The 18,239-nt window shown below is 44.7% G+C and overlaps 1 protein-coding gene across 1 annotated transcript; it reads left to right on the forward strand.

Annotated features, from left to right (window-relative positions):
- Positions 1 to 71: 71 nt before the first annotated feature.
- QTRT2 (queuine tRNA-ribosyltransferase accessory subunit 2) lies at positions 72 to 13,349 on the forward strand. The gene is made up of 8 exons (XM_064721996.1): positions 72 to 369; positions 1,357 to 1,412; positions 2,669 to 2,745; positions 5,400 to 5,609; positions 6,534 to 6,733; positions 9,247 to 9,398; positions 10,875 to 10,992; positions 12,040 to 13,349. The coding sequence occupies exons 1-8, from the start codon at positions 173 to 175 to the stop codon at positions 12,278 to 12,280; spliced, it is 1,251 nt and encodes a 416-aa protein (XP_064578066.1). The 5' UTR covers positions 72 to 172; the 3' UTR covers positions 12,281 to 13,349.
- The last annotated feature ends 4,890 nt before the right edge of the window (positions 13,350 to 18,239 follow it).

Genomic DNA, 18,239 nt, shown 5'->3' on the forward strand with positions numbered 1-18,239 from the left:
ACGGAAGGGCGGAGCCCGCCCGCCGGCGCCCGCTGATGACGCTCGGCCGGGGCTGGGGCGGGAAGGGGCGGCCCGCGTTCCGTGCCTTCCCCGGTTTCCCCGCGTTCCCCGCTTTCCCCGCGTTCTCCGCGTCCCCTAGCCCGGCGTCCCTCGCCGGCGCCGCGGGACGGGGATGAGGCTGAAGCTGCTCGGTGCGGGCGGCGGGCGGCTGGGCTCGCTGGCGGGGCTGGGCCGCGGCGGGGCCGGCGCGCTGGCGCTGCCCGGCTGCCTGCTGTACACGCGGACGGGCGCGGCGCCGCACCTCAGCCACGACACGCTGCGGGAGGTGCGCGGCGTGCCCGGCGTGGCGCACATCGCCCTGCCCGCCATGTGAGTACCGGGCCCGCTTGCCCAAACCAGGGCGGTGCGGGAGCGGGGTGGCAAAGGTGAGGGGAAGGGAGCTGCAGGGCTGCCTGATTTTTAGCGTCTTTAGGCCATACCTATCGTGGTGACTTCACAGTCATCGTTCTGAGGTGGGCAGCAGGGCGAGAGGGAGGATTCTGCCCCTCTGCTTTACTGACACCCCACCGAGAGTGCTGCATCCAGCTCTGGAGCCCGCACCATGGGAAGGATGTGGGCCTGTTGGACCAGGTCCTGTGGAGCACCACAAAGATGCTCAGAGGGCTGGAGCATCATTCCTGTAACAATAGGCAGAGAGATTGGGGGTGTTCAGCCTGCAGGAGAGAAGGCTCCAGTGAGACCTTTTACCAGGCTTCTGATACCTAAAGGGGGATTATAGGACAGATGGGAATAGATTTTTAACAGAGCCTGCTGTGGTAGGATTAGTAGTAATGGGTTTAAACTATAAGAGGGTATCTCTTGTAATGAGGGTGGTGAAATACTGGACCAGGTTGCCCAGAGAGGTGGTAGGTACCCCATACCTGAAGATATTTAATGTAAAACTGGAGCAGCAAGTAACTCTCAAAACTAGTTAAATTGCAACCAAAAGGAAAGATAACATGGTAAAGCTTGTGCAGCTGTTGAATGATGTGAACACGTTAGTGATGGTCCCCAGAAAATCACAGTATAGCTTCATGCTCTCCCTCAAGTCAGTGGTCCCTGGTCAGTGCAGGTGAAAGCTTTCCTTTTTTGCCACAGAATTATGAGTGCCCCAGGTTGTGAGCTGTGATTCTAGAACTCTGTGACTCTGGCATTTCATTCCATCTGGCCCTGCTTCACTTCCTGACAGCTGGATGGCAAATACCAGCTCAGTGTCAGACAATGCATAAGTATGGGAAAAAACCCTTAGTTATGAAACCACCAATCTCTCTAGACAGTTGTCTGCTTAGTTAATGTGTTCCTCTATCTGGATTGCAGGGCAGAAATTCATGATGTCCTAGAAGAGTATAAAGAAGGAGCTGCAAAATTTATGGGTAAAGTACAAGTACTTGCTTGTATATCTGAGAGATGATGCAGGTGGATCCCACTAGAGCATGTTCAGGTAGTATGGTAGGCAGAAAGATGTAGGCTTTGCACATTTAGGGATTTTCTCAATCAAAGTGGCACTAAGGAAGACTTGAAATTGTATGTTGTCACTACTATGGCAAAAAATCCTTCAATCAAGTAACAGAGTAATGATGTGTCTGTAATTTCTATAAATTACCGGCAGTTCTTTGTGTATGGAATCTAGCACATTTTACAAGAAAAAAAATGAGTTGCCTAGGCTTGTTTTTTTTGTTTTAGTTTTTTAAAAAGCACATAAAATTTTGGGACATACATTTCATTATGTATAAAAAAAAATTATGGGGTGGTTTTCCAAAGGAAGTTTGCACCCAAATTTCAATAAACCATACCTCTTTGGAGCAACTTACTTCTTCAAGAAAAATTGAGAAATGTATTTGTCTGGAACTTCCTGGAGGCTTTACCAGTTTCAGTGACTGTCTCTGAAGAGGAGGCTGTATGTCATGGAGGCATACTGTCTAGCTCTCTGACATTTGAAACCTCCAGTCCAGCAGGGATGATAAATTTCTCATTTGTGTAGTTGAAACATTCTCTAACTCTCCTGTTCTCACTCTTGTGAGGGTGGTGAGCCACTCAAGTTGCTCAAAGAAGTTGTGCATGTCCCATGCCTGGAAATGTTCCAGGCCAGGTTGGATGGGCTTTGAGCAGCATGGTCTAGTGCAAGGTGTCCCTGCCCATGAGGCATGATCGCTCAGGTCCCTTCCAAGCCAAACCATTCTATGATTCTACTTTGTCCTTCCTTAAAAGTTCTAGGCCTGGGATTGTTGCTAGTTTGGGTTGTGTCAAGTGTCAGGTGTCTCCAGCAGTTATCAGTTGAGAGCCAAGTGAGTCAGCTGTTGGATCTGGAAAATTTTAATTGGTAGAGTATTAATCAAGAAGTAATGTAAATAAATCCCAAAGCAGCTATGCAGGCTGCAGAACCAAAAAGTTGTTTCATGGTTTGTGCTGCTGCTGCTGCACTCTTCTCCAGGCAGTTAATAAAGCTGGGGAAGAAATCTGTCTTCTTTGGTGCTGAGAGATAGATGAACAGTATTTTCTTTGTCAGAATGGATGTATTTGTGTGGGGGACAATACCCTGTTCCCTTTTGCAGATCTGCAAGCCACATCTTTGTTTTAGCTTTGCTGTGGTTCGTGAAACTCTGCTCTGGACCTGTCTCTCTGTTTTCAGGTATGCCAGATGCTGTGATCTACTGCTCCCTTCATGACCCAGTCACTCCCTGCCCCTCTGGCTACAACACTAACAAGGTACAGTAGCTGTAAAGACTTGAAAGGGTCCACCTAAAGTTCCCAAAAGAAATCTGCCAATCCTCCCTTCATCTTTGTGGGTGTGCTCAGATAGCCATAAGATAAGCAAAATAAATCTTTGCACAAAGAGGATTGTCATTTACATGTTCATACCTCCAACTAGATGAAGCTTTACATGTTCTTATTGACAGCATGTTCCCTGGATGGTTCCTGAGCAGTTAAATGGCAATTCAGGTAGAAAGGAGAACTTTGGGCTACCATGCTGTTGTGGTTTAAATGGCGGTAAAAGAAAATATCTGTGTTTTGGCATGTTTGCTGTACAAGCTTGTGCTTATGCCACTGATAAGCAGTAAATCTGAAGCCATGTGTTTATTTAGATACAGCCTGCTACAGGCCCACAAAGGGGAAGGACATCAGAATTTTTGCAGGAGGGTGGCTCAGCAATCCAGGAGTGCATAGTTGCAGGCATTTGCCTGTTCCACCCCACAGGCACACACTGCTGTGAAATCCACACACTGCCTGCTGCCTGACACAGCTCCATGCTGGAGCTCCTGGCACCTGCTCACACACATCAGTCCCATGGGCTGTTTGGTGGAAGGTCACTGAGTGATGGAGGATAACTCCTGCCAGACAGCTGTCAGTGTGTATTCCTTGCTGCTGGGATCCAGGCTGAGCCCTGTCCCTCTGCAGGGAAGGAATTACCTGAAGCTTGTCCCACTGTTGTGCAGCTTTGAGGTGAGAGCAGCAATCTAAACCTGGGTGTTGGGAGTTTGATTCAGAGGTTTTTTGGGTTTTTTAAATAAGCTGGTGAAGATATCTGTCACCTTGTTGTAAGGCCTCCTGCAGCTGGATCTGTGCTGACAAATACTTATGAAAGCTTTTTGAAAGCCATGGGACAGAAAGCTCTGTGCTAGAAAGCCTAGCACTGGCTGGATTTAAATAATCACAGGATAATGCTCAGCTCTCTAAGCTGCATGGCTATTTTATTTATTAAAGCAGCTTTTTTCCTCTCGAGAACAGAATGAAGGTAACTAGATGTGATTACACTCTGCCCTTTGGCTCAGACAGCTCTGACTTTCCTCTGCCTGCCTTCACCAGCTGTTCCTTGATGCTGTCATAGTAAGAGTCAGCAGGTACTGTCTGAACATCATGCTGCTGCAGAAAAACATACAGCTGCTGTGTTTCAGTTATTCTGTAGATGCAAATTTTGGAACTCCTTTTGGAGTTGTGCTTTTTTTTTTTTAGTTGGAAATTTGCAAAACATTTTATTGCTTTGGGGGCTTCTGGTTTTATTCAAATTTGGTGAAATTGGCTGATAAGGCCAGAAGTAATCAGGATGGATGGATGGACAACAGGCACGTGGTATACTTGTGCAGTATACTTGTGGGGACCAGCCCAGAAGAAAAAAAGGGCTTCTGCTCATATTTTTTGCATCTGCTGATGAAATTCAATTTGCAAATTAGTATACATGAGAACTGCACTGCTTAATCTGTCTGGCACAGGCTAGGAGTTTGTGTTTATACCCTCAGGCCCCAAAAAGTGCCCATAACACTCCAAGCTATATGCTGTTCCTGATGGCTGAAAATCCCTTCTCATTTTAAACGGCATGAACAGAATTGCAGATGAAAAGAGCTGACTTCCGAAGGGCTCAAGCCCTTGACTTAACCTACTTGAATACCCCTTTAAAGTTTTGGAGCAGCAGTTTCACAAGCCTAACAATAATACAACCAAAGCAGTGGCCAAGCTGCACTCACAGATTCTCCAAAATAGGCTAAAGTGTGAACATTTTATGAATCTGAATGCTTAGTAAATTGAATGGTGACATATGCTAGGCGTTCAGGTAAGATACCCTCCCTGTCCACATGCTTTTGTCTTGCTGTAAATTCTTTTGAAGGTGTCACGGAGTAGTGATGGAAGATGGGGTCCCATGTGTGCTGGCATGATGGGAGGCATGTGAAGAGACAGGGAAGATCGTGTGTGAAATCCTCATGAGCCATTCCTTACATTGACTTGGTTTGGGTATTTCAGAGCCTTCTAGAGTTGCTGGATTTGGGACCTAAAATAACATGGGGTTCTAAGACTGAGTGTTTAACAAGCTTTTGTATTCTTCCCAGACTGCATGGTTTATATAAATGCAAACATTCACATGTGTTCACATTCACATTATACACATTCACATGTGTTGTGTGACTTCAGTGCTCAGAAGAGAAAGTAGTTTCTGGGGTTTGCATTTTGTACAGAAAACTAGCAAGTTGTATTTGCCATTGCAGCCTTTGCTGCTTTTTATAAGCTTTTACTTACTTGACAACAAGTTTGGTGGTAATTCAAGCTTTTTCTTCCCCCAATTCTGCCACTAATTTGTGTGATGAGGGCCCAGCTGCTCTATTTTGGATTTTTAAATATGGAGAACTTAGTGTTGAGTGGGATGGTTTCACCAAAGAGTATCGTAGAAGTTTCAGTTCAGTCATTTATCTCCTTTCATTCATTGTGCCAAGTGCAGCTGATTATCTGAGCCGTGCTCCAGGGGAACTTGTCTAATGAGCTATCATTCCAGTAGCTGGTGTGTCACCAGACCAGTTCCTTCTCTCCTCTCACCCTTAAGACACCCTTGCAGTCATTTGCAACTGCTGTTGGTCCCTGTTGTCCCTGCGCAGACGGTCTCCCTGTGGGGCAGCTCAGGGCGCATGGAGGTGACAGCTTCCAAGTTCATGGACATCCAGCGGGCCATCCAGCCAGACTGGTTCCAGTGCATCTGTGATGGAGACACCATTTCTGGGGAAGCTGGCAGAAAAAGAGCCAAGAAGTCTGTGGATAGGTCACTTTCCTTCTTGGATATATGCCTTCAGCTGCAAGAAAAATCACCGGTAAGCTCCCCAAGATACTGAGGCAATATCACTGCAAGTGCTTCTTGGTCCATGCTGTGTCCTGGACCAGCCCCAGGAAATTGTAGTAGGAAGTTGGGTCACTTGTAAATCAGAGAATGCCCAGCTTACAGTCCAGAGTGGGTATAACCAGTAGCACAGTGAGTTTTCCTTCCTTCCTTTAGTAAATTGTCTTCTGCACCAGGATCACCCCTGATCTCTACTTGTTGAGGAGAACTACATTTTAAGATTTTTCTTTCTGATTTTGGGTTGTGATGCATTTCTTTCACTTACCTTATTATTAGATGTATTGGCAAAGTGGGATCTTCTTGTTCAGATTAAGAAAACCCATCTTTATGCTCTGAAGTCCCCTTGGTTCCAAGTGAGGGAGAATTAGTAAGTGCTATTCTTTATTTCTTCCAGCAGATTTGAAACTTTCCTCCCTCTTAGTGATAGGAGACATACTATTTGAGTCTGCACTACAAGAGAAAACAGGTGACAGGAGTTAGTGTGTGGGTCTCCTGAAAAGGAATTCCCTGTGACCTCTGGTGTCTGTGAGAACCAGGATAATGGCACCTGCTTTGTATTTTGCACTGACACATGCATTGCTGAGACCCCTATCCATAAAAAGCCATGTACAAAAATGATGTGTGCTTATTGCCTTCTGTAGGGAGGTGGGAAGAGTGGCATCAGAACTCTCAGTGAGTTAGTGTCAAGGCAAGGAGCAGAACCTTGCCTCTGCTAGTCTCATTTCTGCCACATGGACTTGTGTGGGGAATAGTCTTGCACGAGATGAAACCCCATGGCTCTGGCAATTTCCTGGGAATGTGGGGCTTAAGCAGCAGGCATCTGAAGTCTGGGCTGTGAGATGCCTTTCATGTCTTTGGCAGAGCATGCTCTAACACTTGTAGCTTTCTCCTGGGACAGGAACTACAAGGAAGTGTAATGTTTGGGGCAATTGAAGGCGGAGATGTCTTGGAAGAGAGGCTCAGATCAGCCAGGGAGACTGCCAAGCGGCCTGTGGGTGGCTTTCTGCTAGATGGCTTCCAGGGAAGTGCCATGGCCAAGGAGACCAAGTTGAAACTGATAGCTTCTGTCACAGCAGAGCTGCCAGAGCATAAACCAAGGTAAGTTGTGTGGGCAACATCCCAAGAAATCCATCTGTTCTATTATGAGGAGCATCTACAGGCTGCTGTGCAGTTTCTCTGTAGGAAATAATCACTGTATTGCACAGCTTTATGTGTGCCAGGCTGCATAAATTTTACCATTGTCAAGCTGCAGTCTTCAACACTTGTTTCAGATTTTAGCTGCAGCTGGCACCCGGCTTTGCTCATACTGTGGGTTTGAGGAAAAGTTTTTAGGAAAAGTTACGGGTAGGATATATCAGGGTTACTTGCATTTGGAGGCCATGGTTTACTTGAAGTTCATCTCAAACAAAAACATTATTATCAAGGTCTTTTACAGGGACTTCTTCTCAGTAAAAGTGTCATTTTTCCAGTTGTCTCTGGTCTGAACTGGCAGATGGCAGAGAGGGATGCTGGCAGAACCAGCCAGTGCTGGCTACACAATCTTGGTAGCCAGTTCTGTCCTAGTACGTGAGGCACTGAGCCTGTGTGCTACCAGGGTGGTACAGGCTGGCCCAGAGCAGTGCTATTCTCTTCTTGGACAGTCTGGGGTTCACTGCCTATCTGAGTTGTTAGCTGTGCCCATCAGACCCATGCCAAGGACTGGACAGGAGTGGCAGCTTTGTTAATCCTTATAGCTGACTTAAAGTAACCGAAAATGTGAAAATGTGTGCTAATATTTGCTAGTGGTTCAGAAGTGTAGGAGTTTCTTTATTGGTTTGAGCTCGCTGGATTGTTCTTACCAGAGCAACTGATACAGAAATAATATGGTTGCTTTTTTCATCATTTCCTGAAGAGAATGACTGAGGCCCCACTGTGTTCCTGCTTCCCTCTGCTTGCAGAGCATTGCTCTGACCTAATGGTGTTTAAAAGGAAATTAAGTGCAAGAGCACTGTGTCTGATGCTGTAGCTTGTTCTTGCTCAGGGGTGCCTGGGGTTTGAATTTTCCTGACAATTAGGAGGCTTGCTGTGTTGTTGCTATTCTGTCTGGTTGAGCTACTTAAAAGATCCCCTGGGAGCATTAGAGTCCAATCTGCTCAGCTAACCTCAGTGTCTACCCATGCATCTGCCTCATCTATCAGATAGTTTGCTTGTCTTGTTAAGACAGGTGTTTCTGACCTCTTGGTAGGAAGAGAGCTGGTTAGCCCCGGGGGTCTTGGAGGTACCTCACGTGAATTTCAGGCAGCCATTGCTCCTGAATCATCCTTGCCATTCTGGCTGGAGAGGTTGTTCTTCATCTCTGTTCTACCCCAGCATGAAATGCTCTAGAAGACAAGCAGTTTTTGTGCTTCACTCAAGAAGTAGCTGCTTTTTGTGTGATTGTAAAATGATCTTATGAGTGTACTCTTTATAAAAAATCCTTTCATGCACCTAAAGGGGCTGAAGTCACTTGATAAAATTTGTTTTCCTTTCCAATAGCATAGGAACCCTTGCAAGAACAAATGCTTGTCCTTACCTGTGCAGAGATGAGTTTCAACAAGGCTTTGATCATATACGCAGAGCTACTGTTTTGACTTTTGCGTTTCATTTTCTCCCTGTCATGGGAACCTGAACATAAAACACTCATGGCTGTAAATTTCTCTCCTTATCTGTGCTCATCAATTTAATTGGAGTACTTAGAAAAGTGACTAAAAATGGCACCTTGTGACTTCATTTATCAGCCCATGTGTATTTTCCTAATTATCTGTTTAGCTCATTGCCCTACATTAACTTCTACTGCTTGCAGCCTATGCACCTGTAGGAGAGCAGGCACTGCTCTACTCTCTTACACTTCACCCACCCTCGGTGAAGCTGCCAACTAAATTTGGCTGCCAGCAGGATCTCTATTACCACTGATGGCAATCCAGGAAGAGCCTGGCTCTTAATGCCATGTCTCAGAGGATGTTACAGCCCACGTTCTTGGGTAAATCATTTGAGCAGTTAGAGTGTAAAGAGAAGGGAAGACTAAAGCAAGGATGTTTTCTCTTTCTAACAATGTTTTTCATTAGTATGTTCTCTCCCAGGCAGTTTTCCAAGTGCTATAGGATGTGTCTGTCACCTGAAGGAATTGTATCTTTGACTAGCCATCTACTGCTGTCTCTGTTGAGACTCTTTTTAAGCAGCTAACAAGCAAAAGGGTCCATGTGTCTGGGAATTAGTAGCTCATTGGGTCACAAACATGATTAAGGAAAATATCTGTTCTATGGCACAGATGTTATGAATCTAATGGTATTTATGTGTATGTGAAAAAAAATCACATACAAATCACCTCAAACACAATGAACAGAATGGGGTTTTTCCACAGTAAATGAGGGATTTTTGCCTGTCTTCCAAAGGGCAAATAATGAAAAGCCTGTTGGGTACTGGGCATGCGGGAGGTGGGGAAGCAGAAGCACATGGAATTCTGAGTGATGACTGTTAGCAGTTGCAGAGATAAGCTACATGTGCTGCACATGGCATGGAGGTCTTTTCCTTCAGGTACCTGCTTGCTTCTACTCAGAATATTGTAGATTTTTCTTCCTGTGTGTCTTCTACAGAATCATTCATGGTGTAGGCAAGCCAGATGAGGTGCTTGAGTGCATTGAAAGGGGAGTGGACATTTTTGAGAGCTTCTTTCCCTTCCAAGTGACGGAGCGAGGCTGTGCCTTGGTTTTCAGTTACAACTGCCATCCAGATCCTGAAGCAACAGGTAGGCTTCCTGATGGTTGTTACACTTTTAGCATTTTGTATTGTGGTAAGCATAATTCATACTTGGGAGCAATCTGTATTTGAGGGCTTTGTTCCTGAAATAAGTGCAGTGACCACTGGAAAACCTGGGATTCCACTACCACATGTTGCTTTTGAAGGCAGGGTGCTTTGGTGTGATATCTGTTGAGTAAAACTTGAGGATTCTGAATGTCTCATTAGCCAAAGTATGATGATTAAATATTTCTTAAACACCTCCTGAATAGAGGGGTTTTAGTTTGACACCATTGGCAAATTTTATGTTACTGTTAGCAGTGAAGGCTGGACCTATTAAGTGATCTCTAGCATTAAATTATTATGTGTCTGTTGTAGTAATATATTTTTGTTCTTTTTTCTAGCTGTCAGAAGTTTCCCATTTATTTGGGCAGTTTTCCTCTCTGTCCTTGCATTCATAGGTTTATATCAAAACCAAAATGCTCTGTTCATTATACTGTGAGATGGGAATGTGTATCACCCATTAAAGCACCTATCAAATGTGTTTCCAGCAGCCGTTTTGTTTTGGCCTATTAAATGTTTTTAATACAGGGAAACATTTCACATTTTTTCTCTTGGGTAGCACCTAGTGGCTTTTCATGCCTGGATAATTCAGAGCCAGCTGAATAGAACAGAACACCTTGTTTCTTCATGCTGGCTGTTTTTTTTTTTTAACCCTTTTCTTTGTTTGTTGTTCTTTATCTTGTCTTTATTCTTAAATTATGAGGCTCTGGGTAATGGCAGTGGTTTTGTCCCATGTCTGTTTTAAACACGGTAGGCATGGATTATGCAAACATTAATATTGGTATTTCAAGATACATCTCCTTCTCCTTAAGAACAAACTCAAAAAAGCAAACCTATAAAATCATGGGATAATTCTTTATTTTTCAGATAGATGCTGCAAAGGCAGATGTGACCCACCTCTTCTGAATTAGTGCTACCAGCCTCTTTTGATTCCATTTTTTTTTTTTAAAAACAAACCAAGAGGCATCTAAATCCCTGGATTATCACAGCATGGAAAGTAGAATGATTGAATGCAGATGAGTTGTCTGTCTACTCTAACAAAATCTCAATAAAATCCATTTGTTCAGGTGATAGCATTCTGTTCAGCATGCAGTTCAGACAAAATACTTTTGACATTTTCTAAAGAATTCAGCTCAGTAGAGCAGCAAAAAGTTATACTGTTGTTTCAGCTCTAACTTTTGATTTGTTCTAGTTGATTAGTTTTCACTTGTCTCTTGCTGTTTTGATCATCTAAAAGTGTATTTGTGTTAACTAACCTACAGCAATTAAAGTAAAATACCTGCTTTCTAGAAAAGAGAGGTGGAAACTTGTGGCAGGAGTTTTCAGCTGGCAAGGAAGCAGCAGAAATATATTCTGTAAGGTTGCTACCCTTGCTCTGCTCTTGCTTTCTGTTCTAAGGCTGTTGTTTTTTAAATTTCATCAGTTTTAACACAAAATGGGATCCAGGACCTGGAGAAGAATGGTGCTCGAGAAGACCAGGAGGAAGTATCCAAAGCTGACCCAGAAATGACACCATTTGAGATATCTCTGAAGGATAAAAAGTATGTGAGTTTGTGAGGAGGGTACCTGCAGCTGTGTGACTAAATATGATACTTCAGTCCTCTGTATTTTTTTGCAGCTGGTCAGCAGCTGGATGAGAGACTTCATAAAACATGAAGCTGTTGAGGAGAGTAATTCTGGACACTGAGCAGATAGTGTTGGACAAGCATTCTGGCTTGTTATCAGGCAACAGCCTAGCTCTGAAAGCTCTGTCTTTTGCCTGACCTAGAGCCAGGGGTTTTCTGATCATTTATTCAGCAAATGTGGTCATAATTATGTCTCAGCTGGAAGACCATAGGTTCACAAAGGTGGTCTGGGAATCACTTTGTTCTTCCGCATCTAGCTTGTGTTGTCTTGAGATACTAGATTTTATTTAAACTATGGAGACCCTCTACTCTCTGACTCAGTTTGGGCAGCTGCAGAGCAGTTCTGCCATTTCTGGATACTTCACAAAAACTTGGGCCATTGTTACCACTTGTCCTTCCTTCTCTTTGTCACAGCTACTTCCAGGCTGTCTGAGTAGACAGTGGTGTTTGCTCTCCCTGTGAAATGGTGCATCTCACAGTGGAGTGGAATACTGTTCTGTGAATAGTGGGATTTCTAAATCTGTGGTTTTGGTGCCTTTCCCCTTCATACACTGTGTGATAGCTGTCTTGCACTGCAGCTTTTCTGCTAGGGAAGGCACAGATGGGGCCTCTCTGCTGTTAACTGTGATGTAGTCAGAGTTATTCTGGCTTAAATGTATGGCCTTTGGGTTCTGAGGTGAGTTCTGGCATGAGAAGGCCTGGGGCTTTCAGCAGCCATGGCCCCACCATGGAAGGTGTGGGAGTTACGTGATCTTTAAGGTCCCCTCCAACCCAAACCACCTCTGATACCTGATGTCCTTTGTGCCCGTGGTGCTGGTCTGAGTTGTCAGCAAATCTGGATTAAGGACCTCAGGACTTTAAGGCTTAGATCCCTGCAAAAGGCCAGGTGGTTACAGGGGAACTCTTTACTGCTTGGATGGCTCTTCTTGGCTGTGACGTTACCCACCATTGCTTGTTCCATAGGTACCACGATGATTTTGGCCCTGTGCTGGAAGGATGCAGCTGTTACTGCTGTCAGAGGCACACCCGTGCCTACGTGCATCACCTGCTGGTGACCAACGAGCTGCTGGCCGGTGTCTTGCTCATGATGCACAACTTGCAGCACTACTTTGGCTTCTTCAGTGCTGTTCGGGAGGCCTTGAGGGACAGGAAGCTGGAGCAGCTCAAGGAGCTTGTCTTCAGGCAGGCGCTGCAGAGACAGTGAGCGCAGAGAGGACAGCGGGGCCTGCAGGCTGCAGCCTCGTCCTGTGGGACTGTATCACCTGGACCTGGCATAGTAAAATGCCTTTAAAATGCCTTTTTTCCTTCCTGGAGGGACCTGAAGGAGATGTGTGAAGGAGATTTCTCTTCCTGGTGGGGAAGGATGATCTTGTTCAAACGCCTCTTCTGGTTAATTGGCTTGGTGCATTCTTGGTGGCTGGAAGGGCCTAGACGATTCACCAGTAAGACCAGTGTGGATGGTTTGTTTTCAGATACTCACTGTTGGTTTCCCATGTGCAGATAAAGCAGGGCATATACTTGAAATTAATCCAGCTGCATGGAGACTCAGCAGCTGCTTGGGACTCTTGTTCCATACTCTGCAGTAATTATTTTTCTAGAAAAAACTAGTGGTGTCCTAGTCTCTCATCATGTATGCCCTTAGTAAGAAATCCCACCTCAGTCTTTAAATACTGTCCTTGTAACCATTGCCAGCATCTGTGTCCCTGTAATGAGCTGACTGGAAGTGCTGCTGTGTCTTGTGGCACAAGGGACTGTGTGTGTGCTCCTCTCTCAGGCCACCCGCAGTCCAGAATGTTCCCTGGGCCTGGAAGAAGTCTGCCACCTCGGCCTGGCCTTGACCACCCCTGCCAAAGGGGTCCCATTGAGTAACATTAGAGCCTGAGAGAAAAGAAAGTGTTTAATCCATGTCCTGCTGTAGGGCTTTTTTTTTTTTTTTTAATTCTGTGCACTTTTTTCAGATTTCACTCCTGTGTTAGCACATGGGTGACAATGTCTGTATCATCCTTTCCAGCCACCCTAGCACTGGTCACAGAGCAGCCTGCACAAATGTCACTGTGCAATGGAGTTGTGGAAGGGAAGTGTCATAAGAAAGGACTTTCAGAAAACATTCTGGTGGGTCCTTGTTTCAGAGTATGACTTAGTTATGTTACATTCCTCTTGCTCAGTTGCGGTTTTTTACTGTCCCTCACTGTGGAATCATGGATTTAATAGTTTTATATTTCAAAGCAACAATAAAATACATTTATTGTTTGTTTCACTGGCTCCTCAATGTGTGACAGAGGTGGTGTACCAGAGAGTTTGAACTCAAGAAGGTATCTCCTGAAAACTTGACCTAGCAGGCTGATGGAGGACATTATCTGGGAGTATCCTGTCATGGAGCAGGTTTCCAAGTAATTTGGAAAGAAAAAATTTCAAAAGAATGTCATAATAGACTTGGAAGTGTTGAAGAGAGCTGCCTGTCCTTCTCCCCATAAGGACTCTGCTGCCTTAATTACACTTGAAAAAATACTACACTTCATGGCCTTAAAGCCATTAAGGATTAATCTGTAGTTTGCTCTTCACAATTTCTGCAATACTTTAAGATTATAATACCTCCTGTCAGAATGACTTTACCATAGAGAATAAGGGGTTTTTAGTTTTCCTGTCCCTTTGGGCAACTACACAAGGTTGTCATAATCCTTTATACCATTCCAGCTTTAGGCACTCTGTTGCAGTAACTACGCTTCTGTTCCACAGGATCCTAAAGAAATGGTGCAAATGCTGCTCTGCTGTTGTCTTCAGACAGATTACAGAGAATGATTCAGCCACAGAAATGACAAAATACAGAATTACCATCCTCACTCCAAGTAGTACTTTGTGGTTGATAAAATTGATACAGCACTGGGAAACTTAGAGGTGGTGTCCTGGGTATACAGTGTGAGGTAGAAGGTCTGCCTAACTTAAAGGACAAGAATTCTAATGAAATAAAAATGGTTTATGTTTCTTTCAAGAGAAATGCAGTGGTAGTGGACCTTGCAATGCTTGTTTCTGCAGTGCCTGTTTCTACAACGTTGCAAGTGCCTGTGGAGAATCTTTTGGGAGGGGACAGATTTTGAAACTTCTCATTCACTGACACTCCTGTATCCACATAGGGAATCACTGAAACGCCCGAGTCAGCCCAGCCCTCGGGCACCAGGATGGTTTATCCAACAGGTCAGTCATGGATGCTCTGTGATGACACACAGGACAAGGGGTGCAGGTGGTTGTGTCCTCCTCACATTTCCTGCATACTTCTTAGGTTGGTAACCTTACTGCTAGTTTTGGAATTGCTGTTTATATCTTTTGGGGGCTACTTGTGATCACTCAAGTCTCTGTGAATCATTTGGGTTTAATAGTTTTTCTTTATCCCCCAGCCTGGATGTCCTCAGGAGATAAACATTAGCTGTACTGGGATCTTAGTGGCCTGCTGAACTGAGTGCCAGTAACGTGCTATTCTCAACAGCCCTTCTAGTCTTCTGACTTCCCAGTCCTTCCATACTGCTGTGTTATGGTTTTCTCCCAGTCCTACCCATTACGCTTTCCTGTTACAGTTCTCTGCTTAGCTTTTATGTGTGTGCACCTGGGCACCATGGCTGCACAAAGTAAACCATTTCATACTGGGCAGAATTTGACCAGCTACATCTTTCAGTATCTAACAAACACAAACGTCACTAACTCTGAAACCATCTCAATGGGTTGGATTTATACAACTTCTCAACATATCAGTCCCTTTAGTTCACACCGTAAAAAATCAGCAACATTTTTCATGCTAACTTAGAAAGTTTTAAAATCTATTTCCAGGCAGAGATCTTAATTTCTTTCAAAAACAGAATTCTTGCCCTAATATGGGGATGAAAACTGCATGAAGAAAGCTAAACTTCCCGTGGAGAAGTGAAAATTGAAATTAATAAGGAGTGGAAAAATGTCTGTGCTAAATTAACTTCACTAAGCACAGAAGACTGCAAAAGCATCTTTGACTGCCATCCATCCCCAAAGGGCAGAATATAAAAGAGCAGAGCAGAATACAAAAGAGATGGTGTGTTATAAAAACATTAGACCCTTGAATATCTTTTCCTTAGCAACCTTTAGTGTAATCTTCCCCTTAATAAAGAAAAACCTTTCACGCTGATGAGAATAACTGTCAGGGCCTCATGTTAAGGCCTGTGTCTTTCTGACCACTTCATCAGTATTCTGCTCAGTAACTTCCTTCTTCCAGAGCTATTTTAATGTTGCAGACTCTTCAGCAGTTTCAAAGGTATGCTTTGAAGTGTATTAAGGAAAAAAATCAAATTGTCTTATTACAAAACAGTCTTCTTTCCTTCAGGGTTCTAATTCCCCCCTCTGCCCCCCACTGTTTATCCACCCCATCCTGTAAATCACTAGGACAGTGTCCAAGACACACACAGTGTATATTCAGCCTTCTCTGAATTTCTAAGCCTGCTCCTCTGTGGCTCCGCAGGATCACAGGAGCTGCCCAAGACTGGAAATGTTTCGGCAGGGTGTTCAATTTATTTCTACATCTATAAGGTCCAGCGGGTTTTCAGATCATGGGATTTATGTGCATAGAAAATTTAGTTCCAGGTGTGTTTCAGAGGTGCTTTTAAGCATTGAGTAGCTTTATTTTTTCTTCATCCCAAACCCTGTTGGTTTTTGATTCACAACGTGAGGTGGCAGACAAAGGGCTCCAATAAAATGTTTAAGCCGTTCTCTCAGTGATTTCAGAGCTGTTTCCTCTGTGATGTGGAAGGCATGCATGAAACAGATGATGGTGCAGGCCAGTTCAATGGTTTTATTTGTAATTCTCTGGAGTGATCTATATAATTCACTAGGGACCTCATCTCTTTCTGGTAATGCAGCACTCCTTTGGACTTTTAAAGATGTTCAAGCATGTTAGCATCCTTTCTTATGCACATTCTGTAGGCATGACAGGACTTTTCAAACAAAAAGAGAATGAATTTAAATCCCTTTAAGAAGTTGGATCTAGACTGGTAAAGTTGGTGCTGGGACAAAAATGGTGCACTAAAATGTTCTTGCTTCCCTGTTGCTGTTGCCAATGTGACCGGTGTCTGTCACAGTACACAGTCTCCTCCCTGGGAACATATTGACTTGGAAAAGCAACACCTTTCCTGCCTCACAATGAGGTGATGATGAACTGCCTGGCTAAGTCTCCATCTGTTGTCTGTATGTTTCAATTCCATTGGTCACGTGAAGGAGCAACACAGTGGGATGCTCTGTCGTGCTGACACAGCTCCTCCAGCTCCTGGCCTTGCTTACTGCCCATCATTGCAAAATCTTTGGAGAAAGCCTGCTCTGTTCTCAGCTCTCTGTGTGTCTGAACATCTTGCAGAGCTCTTTGGGAAGCAGTTTTGGATGAGAAGGGGTTATGTGGTTAACCATGATTATTTTAAGCCTCTAAAGCATGAAAATCTAGGAATCTGTTAAGTGAGGACCAAAGGTAAAGGAATTGTAAATAAAGGCATTTGCATCTGCCAGACAGCTCAGGATCAACCAGCTTTCTGTCTTCCCTATGCTTCTGCTACTGTGTAAAGCATTTTCTGGCTCAAGGGAGTGGCCAATGCACTGGGAGAGGCAATGGCAGTGGTTCATGCAGAGGCTCTGCAGGACAAGTGTATCTTACTGCCCATACCTGCAGAGTTTATTGATTTGCAGGGTGCTGATCAAGAAAAGACCTAAAAACTATGGCACTTATATGCAATGGCCCAGCACAAACTTCCACAAAGAAAGGAGGGTTCCAAGGCCCTTTGGCCAGAGTTCTGCTCTTGAGCTCCTGGATGTGTTGCAATGCATGACACAAAGGTGGCTTTGTAGCAAGGCTTTGTCCTCACAGCTCCCTCCTTCCACAGGAGAACATCTGGTTTGCCTCTTGATGAGGCAATCAGGGGAGGTTTGATGCAGTCAGCATCCTGCAAGAAGTCAGCAGAGTCTACAAATCTGTCTTGAACTCTTTTATACTGCCCTTCCTGGGCCAGAATGGAGCCATCTACAAAGTAATGTCAACTTCAGTGGTACTGTGTGCTGAAAAACAGCTGAAGAAACCAGCCCTTAGGAAAGCCAGATGCTTTCCTCAGACAAAGCTGAACTGGGATGAGAGAACAGACTGGCAGGAAGCCGAAGCCTTTAAAGGGATGCAGCCTCTTCAAGAAAGGGAACAGGAGATGGAGCGTCTGGAAGGAAGGAACATAGGCAAACAGGATGATTAGGATTTGGCAAGGCCAGCAAAAAAAAGGAGTAGGAGCTGAGCAGTATGTCTGTGGGTAGCACTGCCAACATCAAGTTGCAGAAGCCACTGGTATGTGCCTTTTTCCATCCCTTGTTTTGTGCACATCTTGAGGAGGAAGAAGCATTCTGTTGTGGTTCAGGGAAGTCAGCAATGGATGCAAAAAGGCAGAAGGCCACGGAGCAATGCTGGTGGCCTTCAGAGCTGAGGCTGACAGAGGTACCTAGTGCTGGACTCAAATCTGGTACCTGGCTCCCCTGTTGCCCACAGCCAGTGCCATCTCAAATATTCAAGGGAGTCCTGTAGCAACAACCATCTGCTCACGTCCCTTGACCTCATCCCCACAGAGAGACAGAAGTGCTGCTGCCTCTCACCTAAGGCAGAGCAAGGTGAGCAGTCCACCTGCACCACAGCCCTTCTGCCCTGACATGGGATGGCAGAAAGAAATGTAGTTTTGCTTCTGTCCGGTGAAAAGTGGTCTTTATTTGGGCTGTTCAATTTGCCATGCTCACAGCTGTGCAGTAAAACTTATTAAAACTGACAGGAGTCCCCAGGGCAGGAAGCCAGAAAGGTGTTCCCTACATCACCAAAGATACAACAAGCCTAATGCTTGTCTCACGGAGATGCTTAAATTAATTAATTTTTAATTATGTTCATTTTCTTCTTTGGCCCCAGGGGTTTTCTTTGCCTCACATTTGCAGAGGCATTCAGGGATGAGACCAGTGTCTGGCAGGAAGAGATTTACTCCCAGAATCACAAAGGAAGCTCAGGAGAATTCCTGGCCTGGGCCTCAGAGAAAATCTATCCCTGTTGAAGAAAGGTATGGTTGGCATCAGAGCTGGTGGGCTCCTGATCTGACAATTGAGGCAGTAAGGAACCAAGGAAAGGTGGCATGAGTGATGCCATG

This window comes from Zonotrichia leucophrys, chromosome 1, assembly GCF_028769735.1.
Source record: "Zonotrichia leucophrys gambelii isolate GWCS_2022_RI chromosome 1, RI_Zleu_2.0, whole genome shotgun sequence".
Lineage (NCBI taxonomy): Eukaryota > Metazoa > Chordata > Aves > Passeriformes > Passerellidae > Zonotrichia > Zonotrichia leucophrys.

Excerpts from the sequence above, each read along its gene's own strand:
- QTRT2 (XM_064721996.1), top strand. The coding sequence starts at position 173 with ATGAGGCTGAAGCTGCTCGGTGCGGGCGGCGGGCGGCTGGGCTCGCTG. Across the intron at positions 2,746-5,399 it reads CTGGCTACAACACTAACAAG|ACGGTCTCCCTGTGGGGCAG; the intron begins GTACAGTAGCTG and ends GTCCCTGCGCAG. Across the intron at positions 9,399-10,874 it reads TCCAGATCCTGAAGCAACAG|TTTTAACACAAAATGGGATC; the intron begins GTAGGCTTCCTG and ends AAATTTCATCAG.